Below are 17,399 nucleotides of genomic sequence, written 5' to 3'. Positions count from 1 at the left end.
GCCTCTGCTATATAAAACATCACAACGCTCAGAGGTGCTCCAGAGCTCAGCAATAATTAATTTGATTCCAATGCAGCCTTTTTCTGAAGAGCTTATTAGGATTCCCCCCTTGGTGCCTTTGGCTTTTTCCTACGTGTTTTACAGCAAGAAGCTGCTGGGAGAAGGGAGTTTCTCCGGGTGCTGCTCAGGCCCGGAGCTGCGAGTGCAGGCAGAGATGCTCCGAGCACGGTCAGAGGAGGGCACCGAGCATCCCGCCAACACCGTCATCCAGAGCAGCATCGTCCAGAGCAGGGCAAGCACTGCCACTTATTGTACACTTCAAGTTGCCCCAGCCCTGCACAGCAAACACCTCCCTGAGCACCCTGAGGCGTTTCAGGGCCTTTCCTTCAGCCAGGGCCAAGAGAAGGCACGAGAGCAGCAAGCCCTGCTCTTCAGAAACTGCGCCGAGGAAGGGCTGAGAGCTGCTGTCAGTGAACATCTGACTCTGCCCGAGATGGAATACACGGCACCTTCCTCCTCCTCTGACCTACTCTTTATAACCATCGGTCCTTCTTTTGGGCTCTGCTGCCATCTGAAACACTCTCCTGATGACGTCTGACACATCAGGCAAAACCTCCTGCTGGAGTAAGACACAGTTGAGAACCTTTGGCGTCTCAAAGTCTTTGCTTCCGGGCTGGTAATTTCCATGCTGTTTAATTTAACCAATAGCCCATAACTCACCTAACCATGCAGAGAGAGACAGATAAAAGCAGCCTAGACCTGAATCCCAGCTTCGCCACCTCCCAGGTCCTCAGTGGTCAAATGGGCATGAGACAAAACTCCGTTTCTTTTCCCCGTGTTATCACTTAAACACTTTTCTGCCTACTGAAACTGCCAAAGAGCAGCCAGAGCCCCGTCTCACTTTTGGATGCAGTTTTAATTCACTTGGAGAAACAATAAAATTATAAAAGCAAATATTCTGCTTGATTTCTAAGAGGAGGAGGGGTACAACTGATGAGCCTCCTCCTGCACCACTCCTCAACGAACACAGACGGGGCATCAGGAAGGAGGAAAAAGGAAAAAAGCATCTGAAATTTCATTTACACTTTAAAAACTTGCTGGAAATTAAGGCTAATGAGGCCCAAAATCTGAGATTTTGGAAAGCTGGGGAAGCTGCTCTTCCTGGGGACAACAAAACCAGAGCTACATAAACCAGACTGAAGCGGGAGTCTCAGAAGGAATCCCAGAAATTAATTCCAAACCACTTGTACATTTTGATAAAATCAGTTGTGACTATTTCCTGACTCCTTATTCCTATGGCTTTCTTAAAATAAAGGTTCTAGTGGGTAAAAGGAATCAGGACTAAGAGCTGATGAGTTTCAAGGTGACCCTCTGGGAAGCCCAGTGCTCCCAGCTGCCACACACCTCCCCTCCATGGTCTGAGCTGCACCGGTCCCGAGGGCTGAACATCAGCCCCTTGGCTTCTAAGTCAAACAGATGCTTTGTAACTGAACCCATGATAGGAGCTCGCTCTCTGGCTCTGTCTCCAAAATGGAGAGAACAGCCTTTCTGCTTCCCTCTGCTCACGCCGCAGGGTTTGCACATCGTGCTTTGTACGTTGCTCCGCAGCGGGCCCTCGCCTCCCGCTGAGCCAACCCAGGCCCTCCATGCTCATCTACCCGCTGATCTGGAGAGCAATTAGCATTGAAATCCCCGGGCAGGTGAGTGCCCGTGACCCGTGAAGCCCCATCAAGCTTGATTTTGCTCAATTTTGGTGGCTGAGAGCAGCGAACAAATGGCTGAGTCAGAAAGCGAATGCACCGCGGAGGTGCCGGGCGGCTCCGCTGCCACGCTGGAGCTTTTCCACATCAGAGACGCCTGCTCCTTCCAAAGCACCTGCCTGGGCACTCAGCCCCCATCTTCAGCTGCCCTGAATTCAACCCCAAAATTAATCTCTCCTCTCCCTCTCCTATAAATACCTGTTCCAGAAAGTTGAATACAACACTCAGGGAGCAGCCAGAACACCTTGCAGCGCTTGCAACTCGCTGTGAATACAAATGACAGAGACACAGCACACTGCTCATCACTGCAAATTACTTTCTTATATTGGCCAGTCAGCACTTAACATTAAATGACATTATAGGCATAATGTTGTTATTATTCATAAAGTATGAAAAAAAAAAAAAATCTGCCAGGGATCTGTATATTTTGGTGCCTCTGGCACCTGATGGGTTATTTATCCTGAGATTAATGAACAGAGCCCTTCTACCGAAAGAAAAAATCAGAATGAAAAAAAAAACAACCAGAGACCTGAGTGTATTAATAACATGATTCAGTGTCTTTTCAATCAAGAGCTCCATCAATTTGGAATAAATTTCCAATTCATTTACAAACTCTCTCTGAGCTTTTGGCTTTCAAAACAGCTGGAGAAGCACTTGCCCAGGTCTCCTTGCATTTGGTATCCTGCCTCGTTTTGGCTTTTGTTCTTTCCCCAATTGATTTTTAAACACTTTCATAAAACAGTAGCAGTGAGCAGCAGCACAGCTCAGAGAATCCGGCTGGGGGTTTATTAGATTGGATTATAGGGTCTTACTTGATTCCTTCCAATGGAAAAATAAGGGGTTTGGGGTTTTCAAATACGAAAATATGCTTACTGGATTATAATTTGCATTTTGCATTTCTGCTTAATGTAAATGACTCCTGCATGTGCCAGTTCCAGCTTGGACGGTTTGAAGCTGGTGACATTTGTCATTCTGCTTCATTTCCTCAACAAAGCAACAATGAGTCAGTCAGTGGTAGCCACAGATCTTACGCCAAACGATGCATTTCTGATCGTCTAGCTGGATCCACGACGCAGACCAAGAGCCACCTCAGTGATTCCTGCAGCGAGTCTGTGAGCAACGGTCTCGGGGGATGCCGGGAAGCAAGGACCAGATCCCCGAGGCTCGTCCTCCTCTACACCTCAGCCCAGACGTTGGCTCAATGGCCCGAAACCCTCTGTGCCACCCTGGTGCACCCTGCGCAGCGGAGCAGAGCTGGGCATGCCAAAAGGTGACGCCTGTCCTGAAAAACCCTCCCGTGAGACGTGACCCGCAGACGTTCGGGAAGGGGAGCACTGCGGCTCCCTGACGCACACGGAGTATTTGGAGGAAATGATGAACCAGAGTATTATTTCTTGCAGCCAGACTGTCCCTGGCAACTGAAGCAGAGGGGCCGGGCTGGCTGGGCTGCCGTCCCCACCGCGGTAATCCTGGGGACACAGAGAAGGCTTGGCGTGGCACGGGAGGGGGTGGGGTGTTGGAGAAGTACCTTCACATTCCGGCTGTGAGCCGCTCCAGGAGCCGTTGGCGTGGCAGGTCCTCTCGGACGAGCCCCGGAGCACGTACCCGGGCTCACAGCTGAAGCGGACGATGCTGCCTACGTCAAAGTCATCTCCCAGCCCGATGCCGTGGGAGGGGATCCCCGGGTCACCACACATGCCCTGGCTGCCTCCTGTTAAGAAAAGAGCACAGAGTCAGCACAGTCAGCACGTCACCGGGTTTGGTCCTTCTTCCCTCTCAACTGCACACGTTCAGATTTGGATCGTGTGACTGACTCGATTGAACTCGGACTGGCTCTCAGCAGAGCAGGGAAATTCCAGATGAAACATCCCCTGACTCCAGGAGCCCACTGGTTTTAAGTTGGTTGCAAAGTATGGCCATAACTCCTGGATCTCAAGATGGAGCCCTCACCAGCTGCAGCTGCTTTCCGTGGCAGCTGCTCCAGCAGACAGCAGTCGGTTGCCAACATCAGTCATGTGGATGGTTTCCCTCCAAGCAGAAATTACAACGTGCTCCAAGCCACCTCAGCACGCCCTGTTGTATTTGCAGAACAAGAAGCTGTTGGGTTTGGAGCGTGGAGGCAGTAGGGATCCAGCTGAGAAACATCCGCTCGTACAAGTTGTGAACACTTGGAGCTGCCGGCTGTAAGTTAGGGGGGACAGGAGGAAGGGAGCAGCTGTAGCAGACGCCTCGCAGGGGTTCTCCGGAGCAGGCTGGAGAAATGCCCACCTCCTCGCTGCCTGACACAGGCTCACACCGTGTGTGCCTGTTCTTGGCTTTCTCTGCTAATGATCTGTGTAAACACATCCACCCCAAGCCAGGACAGACCATTTCACTCCTGCAGCTAGCGATGGAGTGCCTGGTTCCGAGGCCTTCTGCGCAGTGTAATACAAAACAGGAGCATATTCACCATCTGGGGAATGTACCTGCTTGTAAAGGGGCAGAATGCTCCACGTTCAGCATTGTCTTTCACTTATATCAAAAAGTCTTTTGTTTCATCTTGCAAAACTGCTGTCACACTGTAGGGGTCTTCCACACACCATGGCGAACCTTTGGCAGGAGATGAGCTGAGCTCTGTTCACTGCTTTTGTAAGTGTTTAGTGTAAAAGGAGCCTTTCCCCAAGGCCCTGGGTGGAGATCATGGTTCTGAGGTACTGGGCATTCACCCGGCCCCCAGGCAGAGAGGGCCTGTCCAATGCCATCAGCCGTGGTCTAAAGGCCTCCACAAAGTCATTCAGGAAGATCACACATGACACATGTCAGGAGGAACTAGTCAGAGCAGTGCTGAATGTTTCAAAAAATCCACCCACAAGATGACAGGAGAGACAGTGAAAACCACACGGGGGAAAAGGCACGAATTAGAGCAGAAAACCCTCCTGAGCAGCTACAGATCAAGAACTCTGAAGATACGGCTTCTGACAATGAGGATGACTCCACTAGGTTTATTTTTTCCTTTCCAAAGCAGAGGTTAAACTTGGTCAAGTGGAGCTGCTAAATCTAAGTGGCATAATTAAAAATTGACACTTGTCCCAAATGCTTTGCTCTAGCTAAGTTTCTTATTTTGCCTGTCTCTGTGCTCTCCAAGGAACAAGTGGTGGGATGGCGTGGGGAGGGTTTGCACAGCATCCTGCCAGCCTTTCAGCACCCTTCCTTCTGCTGGAGGCCATCGGCTGAGGTCCCAGCACCCTGATTTCAGGAAAGCTTGGCAAACACATCTCACTGCATCCCCCATGACTTTGACCCATGTCCATCTCATCAGGGATTTTTTTGCTTACCCAGAGGTTTTCAGTGCAAGACCTTCCTCACTCTGGCACGGGAGTGGGGATGAACTTCTGCTGCCAAACTGCTCTTGGTGGAGACGTTGATGATGTGGGAACTCACTGTACCCGCTTCCACTTGTCTTGTGCGGACCTGGGACTGCTGTGGTGCCCTAACAGCAGACGTCAGGGCCTGGAAAGGGGCCACCTGGGCTTCTTCCATTGGAACGCACAAGAAAGAGGGTCAGGTGCCACAGAGAGGATGCAACGAGCTGATTTTTGCGTAAGACACGTTCACCCTGTACAGACGCTGCATGGAGAAAACTGTAAAGCAGCAGGCTGCAGTACACCTCCTACCACAAACATTTGCTGCAGTGATTTATTTCTCATCTTGCAAGCTGAGTGCTTTACTCTCTGCCAGTGCTTATCATCCAAGTTGCAGGAGACTGGATAGCTGAGACACAGTGATTTTCAGTCTTCCACAACCTCCCTCTACAGAATGTGTATTTCCCCAGCACAAAGCCCATCCGGCCGACCCCTCGCCGGATGAAAAGGGGCAGTGGGGGGCAGGAGTGGCCCGTCCCCTCCCTCCCGGAGCCCTCCTCACCCGAGCAGTGTGGCAGGGAGCCGCTCCAGCGCCCGTCCAGCTGGCACATGCGAGTGGAGTTGCCGATCAGAGTCCTCTTCCCCAGGCAGCTGTACCTCACCACGGAGCCGACCGTGTACTTGTCACCCGCGATCTGAGCGTGCGGCGGGGAGCCGGGGTGGCCACACGAGACCACTGTAAGAGACAGATGCAACAGCTTCACCCACAGGGCACCGCCCGGGATGCTCGTCCGAGGGCAGATGCAGCAGGTTCACAGCCACGTACTGCATGTTTGAGGTTGCTGCAGGGGGACCCGTGGCAGCTTAAACCCACTCGTCCACCCCAGAGCCCACCGAACGCCCGTCAGCTCATGCCACAGGGCAGGTGGGGTTTAACAGACCGTGCGTCGGTCTCCTTTTGGGGGACACGAGCTCATCTGGGTAGAACTGCCAAAGGTTTGTGCATTAACGCCTAGTCTGGACACTGACAGGCATTTTGCAGGTTTCTTGGAAAACTCATCCCTTTTTAAACACAAATATTTCCACGCACACCCTCAGCCACCCCTGGCAGCGCCAGGTCCTGCGACACAGAGCTGCGATCGATGCCATGTCACACCTGAGCAAATTATCCTGGCAGATTCTGAGCAGTGCTCGCTCGACCACTGCTAGTAAAAAAAAAGCACCGCTAACAATAATTAATAGGTTTACTTTAGCTTAGCAATCAGAGTGGAGACTGTTGACAAATACACTGACGGATCTAGGGGCTATTAAGACAGGTTTGGCTGAGGATGCTCAGCATAAAGACCATGCACCACTCACTTTCTGGAAGAAAGCGTCCGTAACGGATATCTTATCTCCCTCTGCTAGAGTCTAAAAATACCAATACTGGCATTAGGTAGAAAACATGATGTATGCTTCAATAAAAAGGAGAGCATGCATATGTTTGGGCACGTGGGCGTTGAAATATACTGGTGCAGAGCTGTGACTAAAACCAAGGACGCTTTGCAAGGAAATGGGTTTGATAGCTAATACTTAAACTCACACTGTAACTAACAATTTAATAACAGATACTCCAGCAGAATCAGCTAAGCTTAAAACCTGTGGCGGTATTGAGGTTTTGAAAGGATTTATGTACACAGTGTGAAGACTGTTTCTTCTGATGCATTAGGCTCTGCTCCTGTGTATTGTGCTTACTGGACTCGCTTTCCCACTCCCCAAAAGGGGATCAGCTCTGGTTTACTCCCTCCTCAGAAACAGGCCTGAAACAATATTTGCAACCCAAGCTTGTCTGGCACCATCCTTCTTAATTTATGTTTTGGAAAGTGCCTAGTGATATTAGGTACCCAGCTATAAACACTTTAAAGGGGTATGGGTTTGAGCACATTTTAAGTCACACACACAGAAAACAAGGACATGCAAAAATATCTTTTTTTTTTTTTTTTTTTTCTTTAAACTACTAAGCCCACAAATCTGGATAATCAGCTGTCAAACTGACCTGAGATTCCAAAGTTTTGGGAATGCCCACAAATCCTCCAAGTCAATGGATGCTCAACATTTTAAGGCAGGAGATCCCTTTTACTTAGCTGGAAAGCTGTGGGCTGAGGGAGCCTGAGGTATTCAGCTCCCAGGTTTTAGAAGGGAATTACCCTCCCGGAGCCCCCGCGGCTGCAGTTAGCACTTGTCAATTCCCCATGGCCTGTACAGGTGCTGCAAATGCGAGAGAGTGGCATGCTGCTAACAAAAGGAAGGGAAAAATGTGCCAAAAACTACTTTGTATGACTAGGTGTGGAAGGATAACACAACAAATAAAGAAACAATCATGGCTTTGGAACAGCTAAGCTGATTTGAACTTGAGGAGCTCCATTTCTGACTGCTTTAGTGATTCGTTACACCAGGTAACGGGATTGCAGCTGCTTTAGTCCCCAGAAGGACACACTAGTGCTGGGGGTAGGCCTGCAAGGGATCTGCTCCTGCCTCTGCCACCAGCTCACCGCGCAGCCCTACGTCAGCTCCAAACACACCTCGGACCTCGGTTCCCCCGTGTCAGATCGGGACGTCACCACCGACGCCTTTCACACAATTCCCCACAGATCTCCTGGCCGAGCTGTCACTGCTACAGCACGAGACCACCGTGAGTATTTTGTGTCATTTTATTCTCCTGGGAACTACCTCTCAAGCCAAACCAGCACCCAGACCCTCCCAAACCTCTCTGCAAACCACAAGAGCCCAAAGGGTCAGCACACCGTAAGGGGGAAAAACATAGAACAAGGGTCAGGAAGCAAATTCTTTTTAGCACCTGCGTCACAGCACAACAAAGGCTGCATTTATTTCACCATCACACTCTCATTTCCCTCCCCGAAAGCTGCGGGGATGAGGGGGTGTAAGGAAACAGCCAGGCCTGAGCGGTGCTAAACGTGCTCTGCCCTCAGTCAGGCTGATTGCACTGCACGCTGCTTCCTCTGAAGACCTGTGCTGCAGAAGCTCTGCTGCCCTTCTCCACCTGCAAGACTTTTGCTGGAGCTGCAAAGAACCGGTAAAACTCAGCAGGAGCTGCCTTCCCCTGCAGAGGGAAACCATCCCTGTCTAACAGGATTTTCTCTCCTCAGACCACATATTTTTCATCTGTGGGCAGGATCCTGCAAAACTGATGGAACAATCCCCATGGATTACGAAGAGCTTTGGATCCACATTTTTGACATGACCATTCAGCTAAGCAACAGAGAACTACATGGGATGAAAGCCTGGGGTGGATGGGTATTATTCTGAAGAACTTACAAAGACACTGTGGGAGGGCACGGTCCCAAGTGCCATCCCCCTGACAGGTAAGGACATGTGTACCCAATAAGTAATATCCATGGCTGCACTGATATGAGACAGTTGTTCCAAAGCTGAATCTGTGAGGACCACTCGGCTGCACTTGACGGATGCTGTTTTCCAGGTGCCCGGGGTCAGTACAGTTTACAACTGCAAACAAACAACAACAACAACAACAAAAAAGAAACAAAACAAAGGGTGTAACAAAGAACAAAGGATTATCCAAAAATGAGCAGGGAAAGGGGAAAAAAATGGCAAGTGACATATTCCACAATTTAAGGGGTTGGCTTTTTCAGGTTTTTTGTTTGGTTGGTTGGGTTTTTTTTAAAGATTTTTTAGGGCAGAAGTAGAAAACAAATCCTTATTAAAAGGAAAAAAGAGAGTAGAGGCAATCCTGCAGGCTCTCGCCCTGCCACGCAGGGCTCGGCAGCAGAACTTTCCTCTCTGGCCCCAAACGAGACTTACATCGGCCAGCTGTGAATAACCAACTTCTTGACTGACACAGCACCAGTATCGACAGAGATACTGGATTAAGGAAGGACAGAGGGAGGGAGTGCAGGGAGGGGAGGGAACTTGATAAGTGAACTCGAGTGCCAATACCAATGGAAGTCCAGAAGGAGAAAGGGCTCTGCACAAAGACCGTGGCATCTGCTCTGAGTGAACTGGTCTAGGGTTACCAGGATGACCTCTGCTGAGGGTCTGGCCCGGTATTTCCTTATGTCCTCCCCACTTACAACACACACTTCAATGTCTTGGAGGATGCGGGGCTGGGCAGGGTCCATTAACAGCTCTGAGTGAAGCCCAAGGGAAAAGCAGGTTTGTTGTGTGAGATTTACACAGCCCGCGGGGCTCCAACATCACCTGCACGTTTCCTGAGGAACCGCAAGATTTAGTTTACGTGACTTTATGACGGTGTCAAGCAAGGTTTTAGGAACCCAGCGTAACCAGGGAGGAAGGCGCAGACGAGCCCGGTTTGGCCAGGAGGGGTGGAGGCAGAGGACTCACCGCGGCAGGCGGGCAGGGTGCTGCTCCACTGGCCGTTGGCCAGGCACTGGGACTGCGAAGCTCCTTCCAGGCGGTACCCGGTGTTGCACACAAACTTGGCCACATCGTTCAGGTTGAACTGACTCCCTTGGGTCAAACCGTTGGCGGGGTTGCCAGGGTGGCCACAAGTGATAGCTACAATTAGGAATTGGAGATGTTACTTTTTTTTGCCTGGAAGAAAGTGGATTATCCACTGGAAAAAGTTCCCAAGGAAGGAGACGATAAAAACCCCCCGCATCAACCCTGAAACCCACGCTGACTTCAAAGATTTGGGGCCAGCTCTGCTGAAATACTGAATCAAGTTGAGAGCGTGGTACTTTTGTTCATTTTACTGGCATAAGAAATTCTCTGAACCGTTCTAAGCAGCTGTGTGCCAGCATCCTACTGACTTACACCGTAAATCCCTAGAGCTCCTCTTCAAAAATCCCAGCTACTGCTATTAATCTATTGCCTTACATTACCCTGGGCATCACACACACAGTCGTGAAACCTGATGTTTTCCTCCCTCTCCCTGGTGTAAGTCAGATGTATGCTCACTGCAGTATAAAGTTACACCTGGAGGAATAGTTAAAAGAGAGGGGAAAAAAAATATGAGAAAAATCCGGTTTCTAGCATATAGCCTAGAAAGCTTAAAACTTCCTGCTTTAAGTTTGAAAACCTCTGGGGAAAAACCTTTAGTTCTCAATCCCTGAAGTGGGGATTTTTGTGTAGTTCTTGTTCTTGTGGCCGATGTTAACCCGGGCCAGCACCGAAGGAAAGGGCTGAAGGGTCTCAGCTGCTCTGACAACGCCCAGGGAAGGTGCAGAGGCAAAGGCTGGAGCAGCACTAGGCACACACAACACTGAAATCCAAAGTTCTTTTGCCTGGGCCACTCTGCTGGCACCTCGGCAGAGGAGGGGTGACACAGGGAGGATACAGCCCCCACCCTGAGCAAAGCCTGGAGACCTTTGCTTCAAGCACAGCAGTGAGTTCTGCTGCGCCAAAGAAACGTCAGGATACACCACACTGAGATTTTTGGCTGCTTAAGGAATGTGACATCTTCTGACAGCTGAGGACAAAGCCATATTGATTACTGTCACGCCGAAAACAGGGTAATGGTCCATCAGTAAAAGTCCAGCAGTTTAGCTGTACAGCTGCCAGAGCCAGAAGCTAGAGGGGAAGATGAAACTCCCACAAAAGATCCATAACACATTTGACTGCCAGGGCTGGACTATACCACAGGGATGGGAATTTATTCCTTATGCAAGCTGGTGACAGGCACGGGTCTAAAAAATATGAAGCAAGATAGCCTTTCAGTGCTGGAGGAAGCAGATGTCAGATTCTCTGAGGTACTTCTGAATATGATTATACATGTTTTGAAACAGGTGATGGATTCTGTCCTGGAAAAAAAAAAAAGAAAAAAAAAAAAAAAAAAAAAGGCTCCTCACAGTTGGCATGGATCAAAAAGACCCATTCACAGAGAGAAAGCAACTGTGGCAGGTTTAAGGAGAAAATATCAAGACAATAGGAAATTATAATGTGCTAACACACACAGTGCCCTAAGCTTCTTCAGAAGCAATAAAGCCTCAAGGCATCTAATTTCAGAGTCCAACAGTGCTCTGCTTTAACGACGTTCAATTTATGTTATCCATAAGGCCTAACGGTGTAATAACTTCAAGGCCAACTTCCGCACAAGACACCTTTACAGATCTCTGCACAAAACCTTGGTGGGCTTTCAGGCACCGGAGTCAGAAGCTGGCACAAAGCAGAGCCCAGGAAAGGTGCTGCACAGGACCCAGCCCTGTGCTGGTTCAGGAGTCAGAAGACAGATACAGATGAGCAATGTTCGTCTGCTTTGTTCTAATGGGTTTGGTCCCTCCCAAAAGAAACAAGATGAGCCATGAAAATGGATGTTTAGAAAATCCTGCATTTCCATAAATCTGCCTGACAGCAGGAGGACCTCTATCAACATGATTTTCTGATCCAAGGTTAGTATGTGTACACTTGGCAGGTAAAAGTGAATTAAAACTTTTTCAACAGAGCGCCCTCAGACACGAGAGTAATTCAAACCTGCCTACAGGCCCAGAGGCAGCCTTTCCAATAATTCTTTTCCTAAAAAGCTCATGCAGAATCACAGGCAGCCTCCCAGTTTTGAAGCCACTGCTAACCTTGACAACTTAAGTCTGTTTCTTGTTTTGAGGCTGGAATCTGCATTTTGTTTTATAGGTCATTCCTTACTTCATATCTTGCTGTTATTATTGTGCCTCAGCACATAAAGCTCTAAACCAGACAGGAGAGATTGGAAGCAAATAACTAGAGAATGATGATATGAGATACACGGATCGCACTGTCCGTTGATAAGAAGATGCTTAAACTTATTAACACCTTAGAGCTCTAGAGACTTACTTAATTAGATGACTTAATGGAAAGATAAATGAGCAGGTTGTACAAGGTGACTTGTGAATGTGGATCAGGGGAGAGAGACTGACTTTCCTCTGGCACAGAGCACGGGTCTCGGGCTGTGATGTCCTTGGCGGGGCTGTGTCTGCCTCCCACCTCCCCACACCCTGACAGAGGCCGCTCTGCTCAGAAACTGCATCTTCAGCTGGCCTCATCCGTTAGAGAGTCAGCGTATGAAACCCACCGCAGCCTGACAGAATTCACAAAGCAGAGGGAAGCAGCCAAGCAGCCAAAATTGCAGCGCTGTCACTCCTGTCACTCCTCAGCTGTCTCCCGCGTGAACCCCGGGTGCAGCAGCATTTACCCCGGGAGGGTAAACCCTGGACACGGGTCTGCACGTGTGCCCTCGTCCTCTGACCCTCACTGGGGCTCAAAAAATCTGACCACATACTTACGCACACAGACCGGCGTCTTCCCGGACCAGCGGTGATCCTGCTGGCAGATCCGCACCGACATCCCGATGAGGCGGAACCCGGGGCTGCACTGATACACCACGCTCCCGCGGTAGTTGTAGTTCTCCCCGTTGATCTGCCCGTTGACGATGGGACTGGGCACACCGCAGTGCCCCGCTGCAGGGGGGGGACAGGGAGGATCACCAGGAGGTCCCGATGGCACCACCCGGCCTCTCTGGGTGGGTCCGCACTCGAGACTCCGCAGTAAATACAACCCGAGCGGCGGTGAAAGCAACATAGTGCTTTCAAAGCTCTCCAGTCTCAAAACACCTCATCTACTGAGCAGTACGGAATCAAAGTCTGCTTCCTTTTTGTATCTGCTTAAAACCCTAAGGCTTCAGTAGCGCCGAGTCCTCGCTTGGGTTCTTTCTTGAATCAGCATCTAAAATTCCTCCTCCCTCCTGAAAGGCAACCAGGACTCCTTCCCAACCACCATCACGCGTCCCCAGCTCCACACTTACCCAGACATCTCACTTCTGCTCCACTCCAGAGCCCGTTGGCCATGCACTCCCGCACACGGGAGCCCACCAGGGTGTAGCCAGTGTTGCAGGAGAAGATGGCTGTGGCCCCGTAGCTGGTCAGCGTGCCGATCTTGTTCCCGTTGGGCGGAGTCGGCAGGTCCCCGCAGGAGATAACTAGAAGAGATCCCAAAGTACCATGAGAACAGGCAGGGAGCTCTGGTTTTTAAAGAAATGCACTCAGTGACGCTTACCCCCACAAGTTATTATCGGAGTCAGGAATGAGGAGGAAAGATTATTGAATAGTTACACAGATAATAACAACAATTCAGAGTTGCGTTACACCAGGTGACAAACACAAGTGTTATTAATATTTATGCATCAGGACGCCAGGGAAGCAATAAAGATAAGACCGGCTAGGAAGAAACTATGGAAGTTTTTCACACAAGAAGTTTTTAACACAGGAATATTTCTATTATTAACCCATTGCTAGTTACAGCTGGGAAGCTTGACTTTCAGAAAAGCCAGAAAATGGCACAAGATTTCCAATCAGGAAACGACAACCAGCTCTTTCTCAGACTGTGACTCTCAGGACAGAGCTGACGTCTAAAGGTCAGGCCCACGGAAGCTGCCCAGCTGCAGGCCTGGTTTGCAGGGAGCTGCTGGAGCCTGGGCACGAGCCCACACAAACAATCTCCCAGCCACATACCTCAGCTCTTTATTTTATCTACCTTAAAGATCTGCAAACCCTCTGGAGCTTTCACACTCAGCGAGAAATCAAGAGACTCACGCTGGGTGCTTCTGACCTTAGTGCATTGCCAAGATCCTATCGTTTGAATTTAGGTGGCAATAATGCTGAAGAAATAAAACGAGGCCTGGCTCATGGTCCTGGATCTGGCTGAAGAGCTAGCAGGGGTAAAAATCTGTCACCCGAGTCAGCAGTTGCATCTCTAGAAACAAAGGGAGGCAGGAGGAAAGGGAAAGCTGCCATTCTGAAGGAGTTTTTCTGTCTCTGTCTGTACTTAGAGAGAAAAAAAAACCCAATAAAGGAAAGATCCAAAGCACAGAAGTCATGTCAGAACAACAGAGCGAGCTGCTTATTTGCCAAGAGTGTTTTTGATTTACAGGTGACACTGTTACCCTTGTAAACATCTGCATAAAATTGGAAGAAGTAAATCAGTTTTATATTTTCTTTCTTAAAAGCAAACTTCAGAGCATCTGGCACCAGTGACAGCTAAGCCACTGGGACCCGACAGCGGCAGATGAGCTAATGTGCTTGAGTTCTCGCAGAACTGTTTAGATTAAACCAAGAATCAGATCAACAGATGACCTCTCCCTGCATCCAAACTCTCGTCTACAGCTCTGCTACCACACTCTCCGATGCTGCCAAGAGCAGCCTGGGCCAACAGCAGAGCTTGCACACCCCCCGAAGGGAAGAGAGAAACCCATCCCCTGCGAGACAGGCCGTGAGGCTGGTCTGCCCCCGCGCAGCTCCTGAGCTTCACTGCTCTTACTTTTACAGGTCGGCATGGGCTCGCCGATGCTCCACTTGCCGTTGGCTTGGCACCTGATGACCCGCTGGCCCGTGTAGTAGTACCCAGGGTCACAGATGAGCATTAGCTGGGCGTTGTAGTGGTACTGGATCTCGTAGGTCAGCCGCCACCGACCGTGCTCGACGGCAATGCTGTTGATATCGGGGCAGCTGACAGCTGAAAACCAGATGTGGCGTGTCAGGGGGAAGAAATGAGAGAAAAAGATGTCAATAGGTGTTTGACTCCAGGATGCTTCGGCAAGAGTGTTGGCTTTTTAACAAGGGGGCCTGTGTTAACATCACTGTTTTAGAGGTGGGAAACCAAGACACCGTGAGAGGGGGACAACCTGAGAGGGGACATCAGACCCAAGTTATGCAGGATCAGAACCCCTGTGTCCTCAACACTGCAGCCGTGAGGCAAAGCTGCCCACGCTCGAGCTGGGAGACATCACTGACAGGGTTTTCCCCAAAACCCCCGTTGGATCACGCACACTCACCCACGCACTGGGGGGGCTGGTTGCCGTTGCTCCACTGCCCTGCCTGCAGGCACTCGGCGCTGGGCTCCTCCCTGGGCGAGAGCTGGAAGCCCTGGTTGCAATGGTACACGGCTTTCGTACCCACTGTGTACTCCTTGCCAAAGACAACACCGTTCTCTGGGGCTCTGGGAACTCCACAGGAGAGAGCTGGGAAGGAGGAGAGGAAAAAAACACAGCCGAGAAATCAGTCGGCTTCCAATTTTATCATCGGTTTGTGGTGAGCTGCGAGCCCAGATCCGAAGCTCTCCTATTTACAAACTCCCCAGCCCCTTGTTGAACCCCAGAAGCTGCCCTGAATGCCCACTTTCACAGAGGATCAGATTTTCAGCTCCTGTCTATCAGTGTGGTTAACAGCAAAGCCAACCCTGAATACCAATTTCTACTGGAAGAGACTCTGGCTCATACTCTCTATAGTCAAAATGCATCAACACAGTATTCAAAAGTTTTCACAGAGAGATAAAGGATCCGACAGCAATAATGTTTTGTATTTACATCTCACAGCAGCAACAACCTGAAACCCCCTTCCAACAGCACTTCTGGATTACATAAGGCAGCAAATTGTCTAATTATGTTGTGGCAGAAGGAAGGCTAAATTTAGCATTATGGCTGGGAAGGTAAGGGGGGAAAATTCAGGGAAAAAATTGATAAACAGGCTCAATGCCAAACGGCTGCTCAAGATGGCAGCATTTCGGAGAAGATGCTCTGCACCACTCCTGCTGAGATCCTCAGTTCTGAGGCCAGGAGAGCAGCCAAACAGGGCAGAAAGGGGACAGGTAGGTCACAGAAAGATGAGCGACAGTCCAATACAGACAGACCAGAATCACGCTCATTTATGCTGCAAGAGTTTTGCAAGAGATGACAAGCCCTCTTCCCCTCTTCCCCACCGCTGGGAAAACCAGCACTGGGAGTCTGTCACTCAAATCTTTTTTTTTTCTTTTTTTTTTTCTTCTCTATCAGAATTCAGAAGAGCTGGGAAACCAAACCCAGAGCTGCCTCCAAAACCCCCACGTGGGTTCCCACCCCTCTCTGAGTCTCGGCCCTGGGGGAAGCCCACCTCTCCCGGGCTGGAGATGCGCAGCCCACCTGTCTGGGCAGGCTCGGGGTGACCAAGGAGACCCCTAAAGCCGTCGCTGCCAACAGCCTCTGCGGGGCACCGGGCTGAGCACAGCCTGCAAGCAAGCACTCCTCTGGAGGCCAGCACCCAACCCAAACAATTGTCTGCATTTTTAAAATGCTCTAAAGGAAATCCATTCCATCCTGGAGTAGCCTGAGCTGCTCCCACTCAGCTAACGCACGAACGGGAGGCTGACCCTACGTCTCCTGAGCCACACGCTGATACTTCACCACACATTCACCTTCCTGTTGTTCCCTCTGCACACAAACAAGAGCTAGAAAATCAGCAACCTTAGAAAAAATCACCTTCTGGTGACATGGACCCCACTGAGCACTGAATAGGAGAGACCAAGCTTACTGTGTACAGCATCACCACAACCACTGGAACTTTCTACCACTCCAGGTCCAAGATGTTTTTATCCCACGACTGCTACATGAGTCGGCCAGAACCCCAGCCTGGAGCAGAATTACACAGCACCTTGCAGATGCTGGTGTTGCTAATAGGTGTGAGTAATTCAGCAGGCTCGTATTAGCACGATCAGGCATATCCCTGGTTGAAATGATAATCACATGTATGTCACTTCATCGAGCTAAGGAGCTTGGCGAATCTCTCTACAAGGCTGGGTGTCTAGACAAGCAGCCACGCTGAATACCAATTTCATTCTGAGGCAAAGAAGAGGGGACCTGGAAAGTCCTACCCTTTCACTTCCACCCGGCAGTTTTATTATTACTTTCTGATATTGCATCCAACCAAACAGGCTGGTGAGAAAGCTGACTCCCCCCTTCCCATGTCACTGCCCCCAGCAAAGCCTTCTCCTTTCTCTTCAATCCTCTTCGGCAGCCTGATGCTTGGCCAAAAATTCATCGCCTCTATTTGCCACCAGGAAACCGAGGCACAGAGACCGACAGGGAGGGACCCTGGGCGTGAGGGGAGAGCAGGGCCAGCTTTGCTCCAGGTCGCTGAGGCTGAGCTGCCACGTGCCTTTGTTTCTCTGCACGAGGGGAGGATGACTTGCTGCTGCCTAGTCCTGCCTCCCAGCCAGCTCCCTTCTCCGGCCTCTCGAGAACTTGATCATTTAGAGCCTTTCTGCTGCATAAGCCGTGCCCTGACAAAAAAAAAGTCAGCCATAATGCAGCACTTCTGGGCCTGATGGAGGTAACAAAGGTTCTTTAAGCCACCAAAAATCGTAAAAAAATGTAACCCTCTTCACCTGCGGATAGCTGGGCTACAACATGAAGAATAACCACACAGGGAAAACCACCTGGGGTGTGACCTCTGCTGCACCGCGCGGGCTCTGGTGCCCTGCACCCGACGGCAGGATCCCTCCTTCCCTGCAGCATCCTTGAGCAGAATGTGGCGTTTGGAAAGCT

General features: G+C 50.2%; 1 protein-coding gene across 1 annotated transcript in view; it reads right to left on the bottom strand.

Moving 5' to 3' along the window:
- The window catches only part of CSMD2 (CUB and Sushi multiple domains 2), a 305,387-nt gene that overhangs the window by 19,864 nt on the left and 268,124 nt on the right, over nt 1-17,399 (bottom strand). Inside the window, exons 50-57 of the mRNA XM_074925977.1 lie at nt 14,877-15,062; nt 14,363-14,557; nt 12,852-13,025; nt 12,334-12,507; nt 9,461-9,634; nt 8,417-8,605; nt 5,664-5,837; nt 3,289-3,471 (exon numbers count right to left, since the gene is read on the bottom strand). Coding sequence (XP_074782078.1) covers nt 3,289-3,471; nt 5,664-5,837; nt 8,417-8,605; nt 9,461-9,634; nt 12,334-12,507; nt 12,852-13,025; nt 14,363-14,557; nt 14,877-15,062 — 1,449 coding nt within the window. The remainder of the gene's footprint in view (nt 1-3,288; nt 3,472-5,663; nt 5,838-8,416; nt 8,606-9,460; nt 9,635-12,333; nt 12,508-12,851; nt 13,026-14,362; nt 14,558-14,876; nt 15,063-17,399) is intronic.

The sequence above is a fragment of the Athene noctua genome, chromosome 24, assembly GCF_965140245.1.
Source record: "Athene noctua chromosome 24, bAthNoc1.hap1.1, whole genome shotgun sequence".
Classification (NCBI taxonomy): Eukaryota; Metazoa; Chordata; class Aves; order Strigiformes; family Strigidae; genus Athene; species Athene noctua.
The sequence above is the reverse complement of the archived record's forward strand: the minus strand, read 5'-3'. Positions and strand labels throughout refer to the sequence as shown.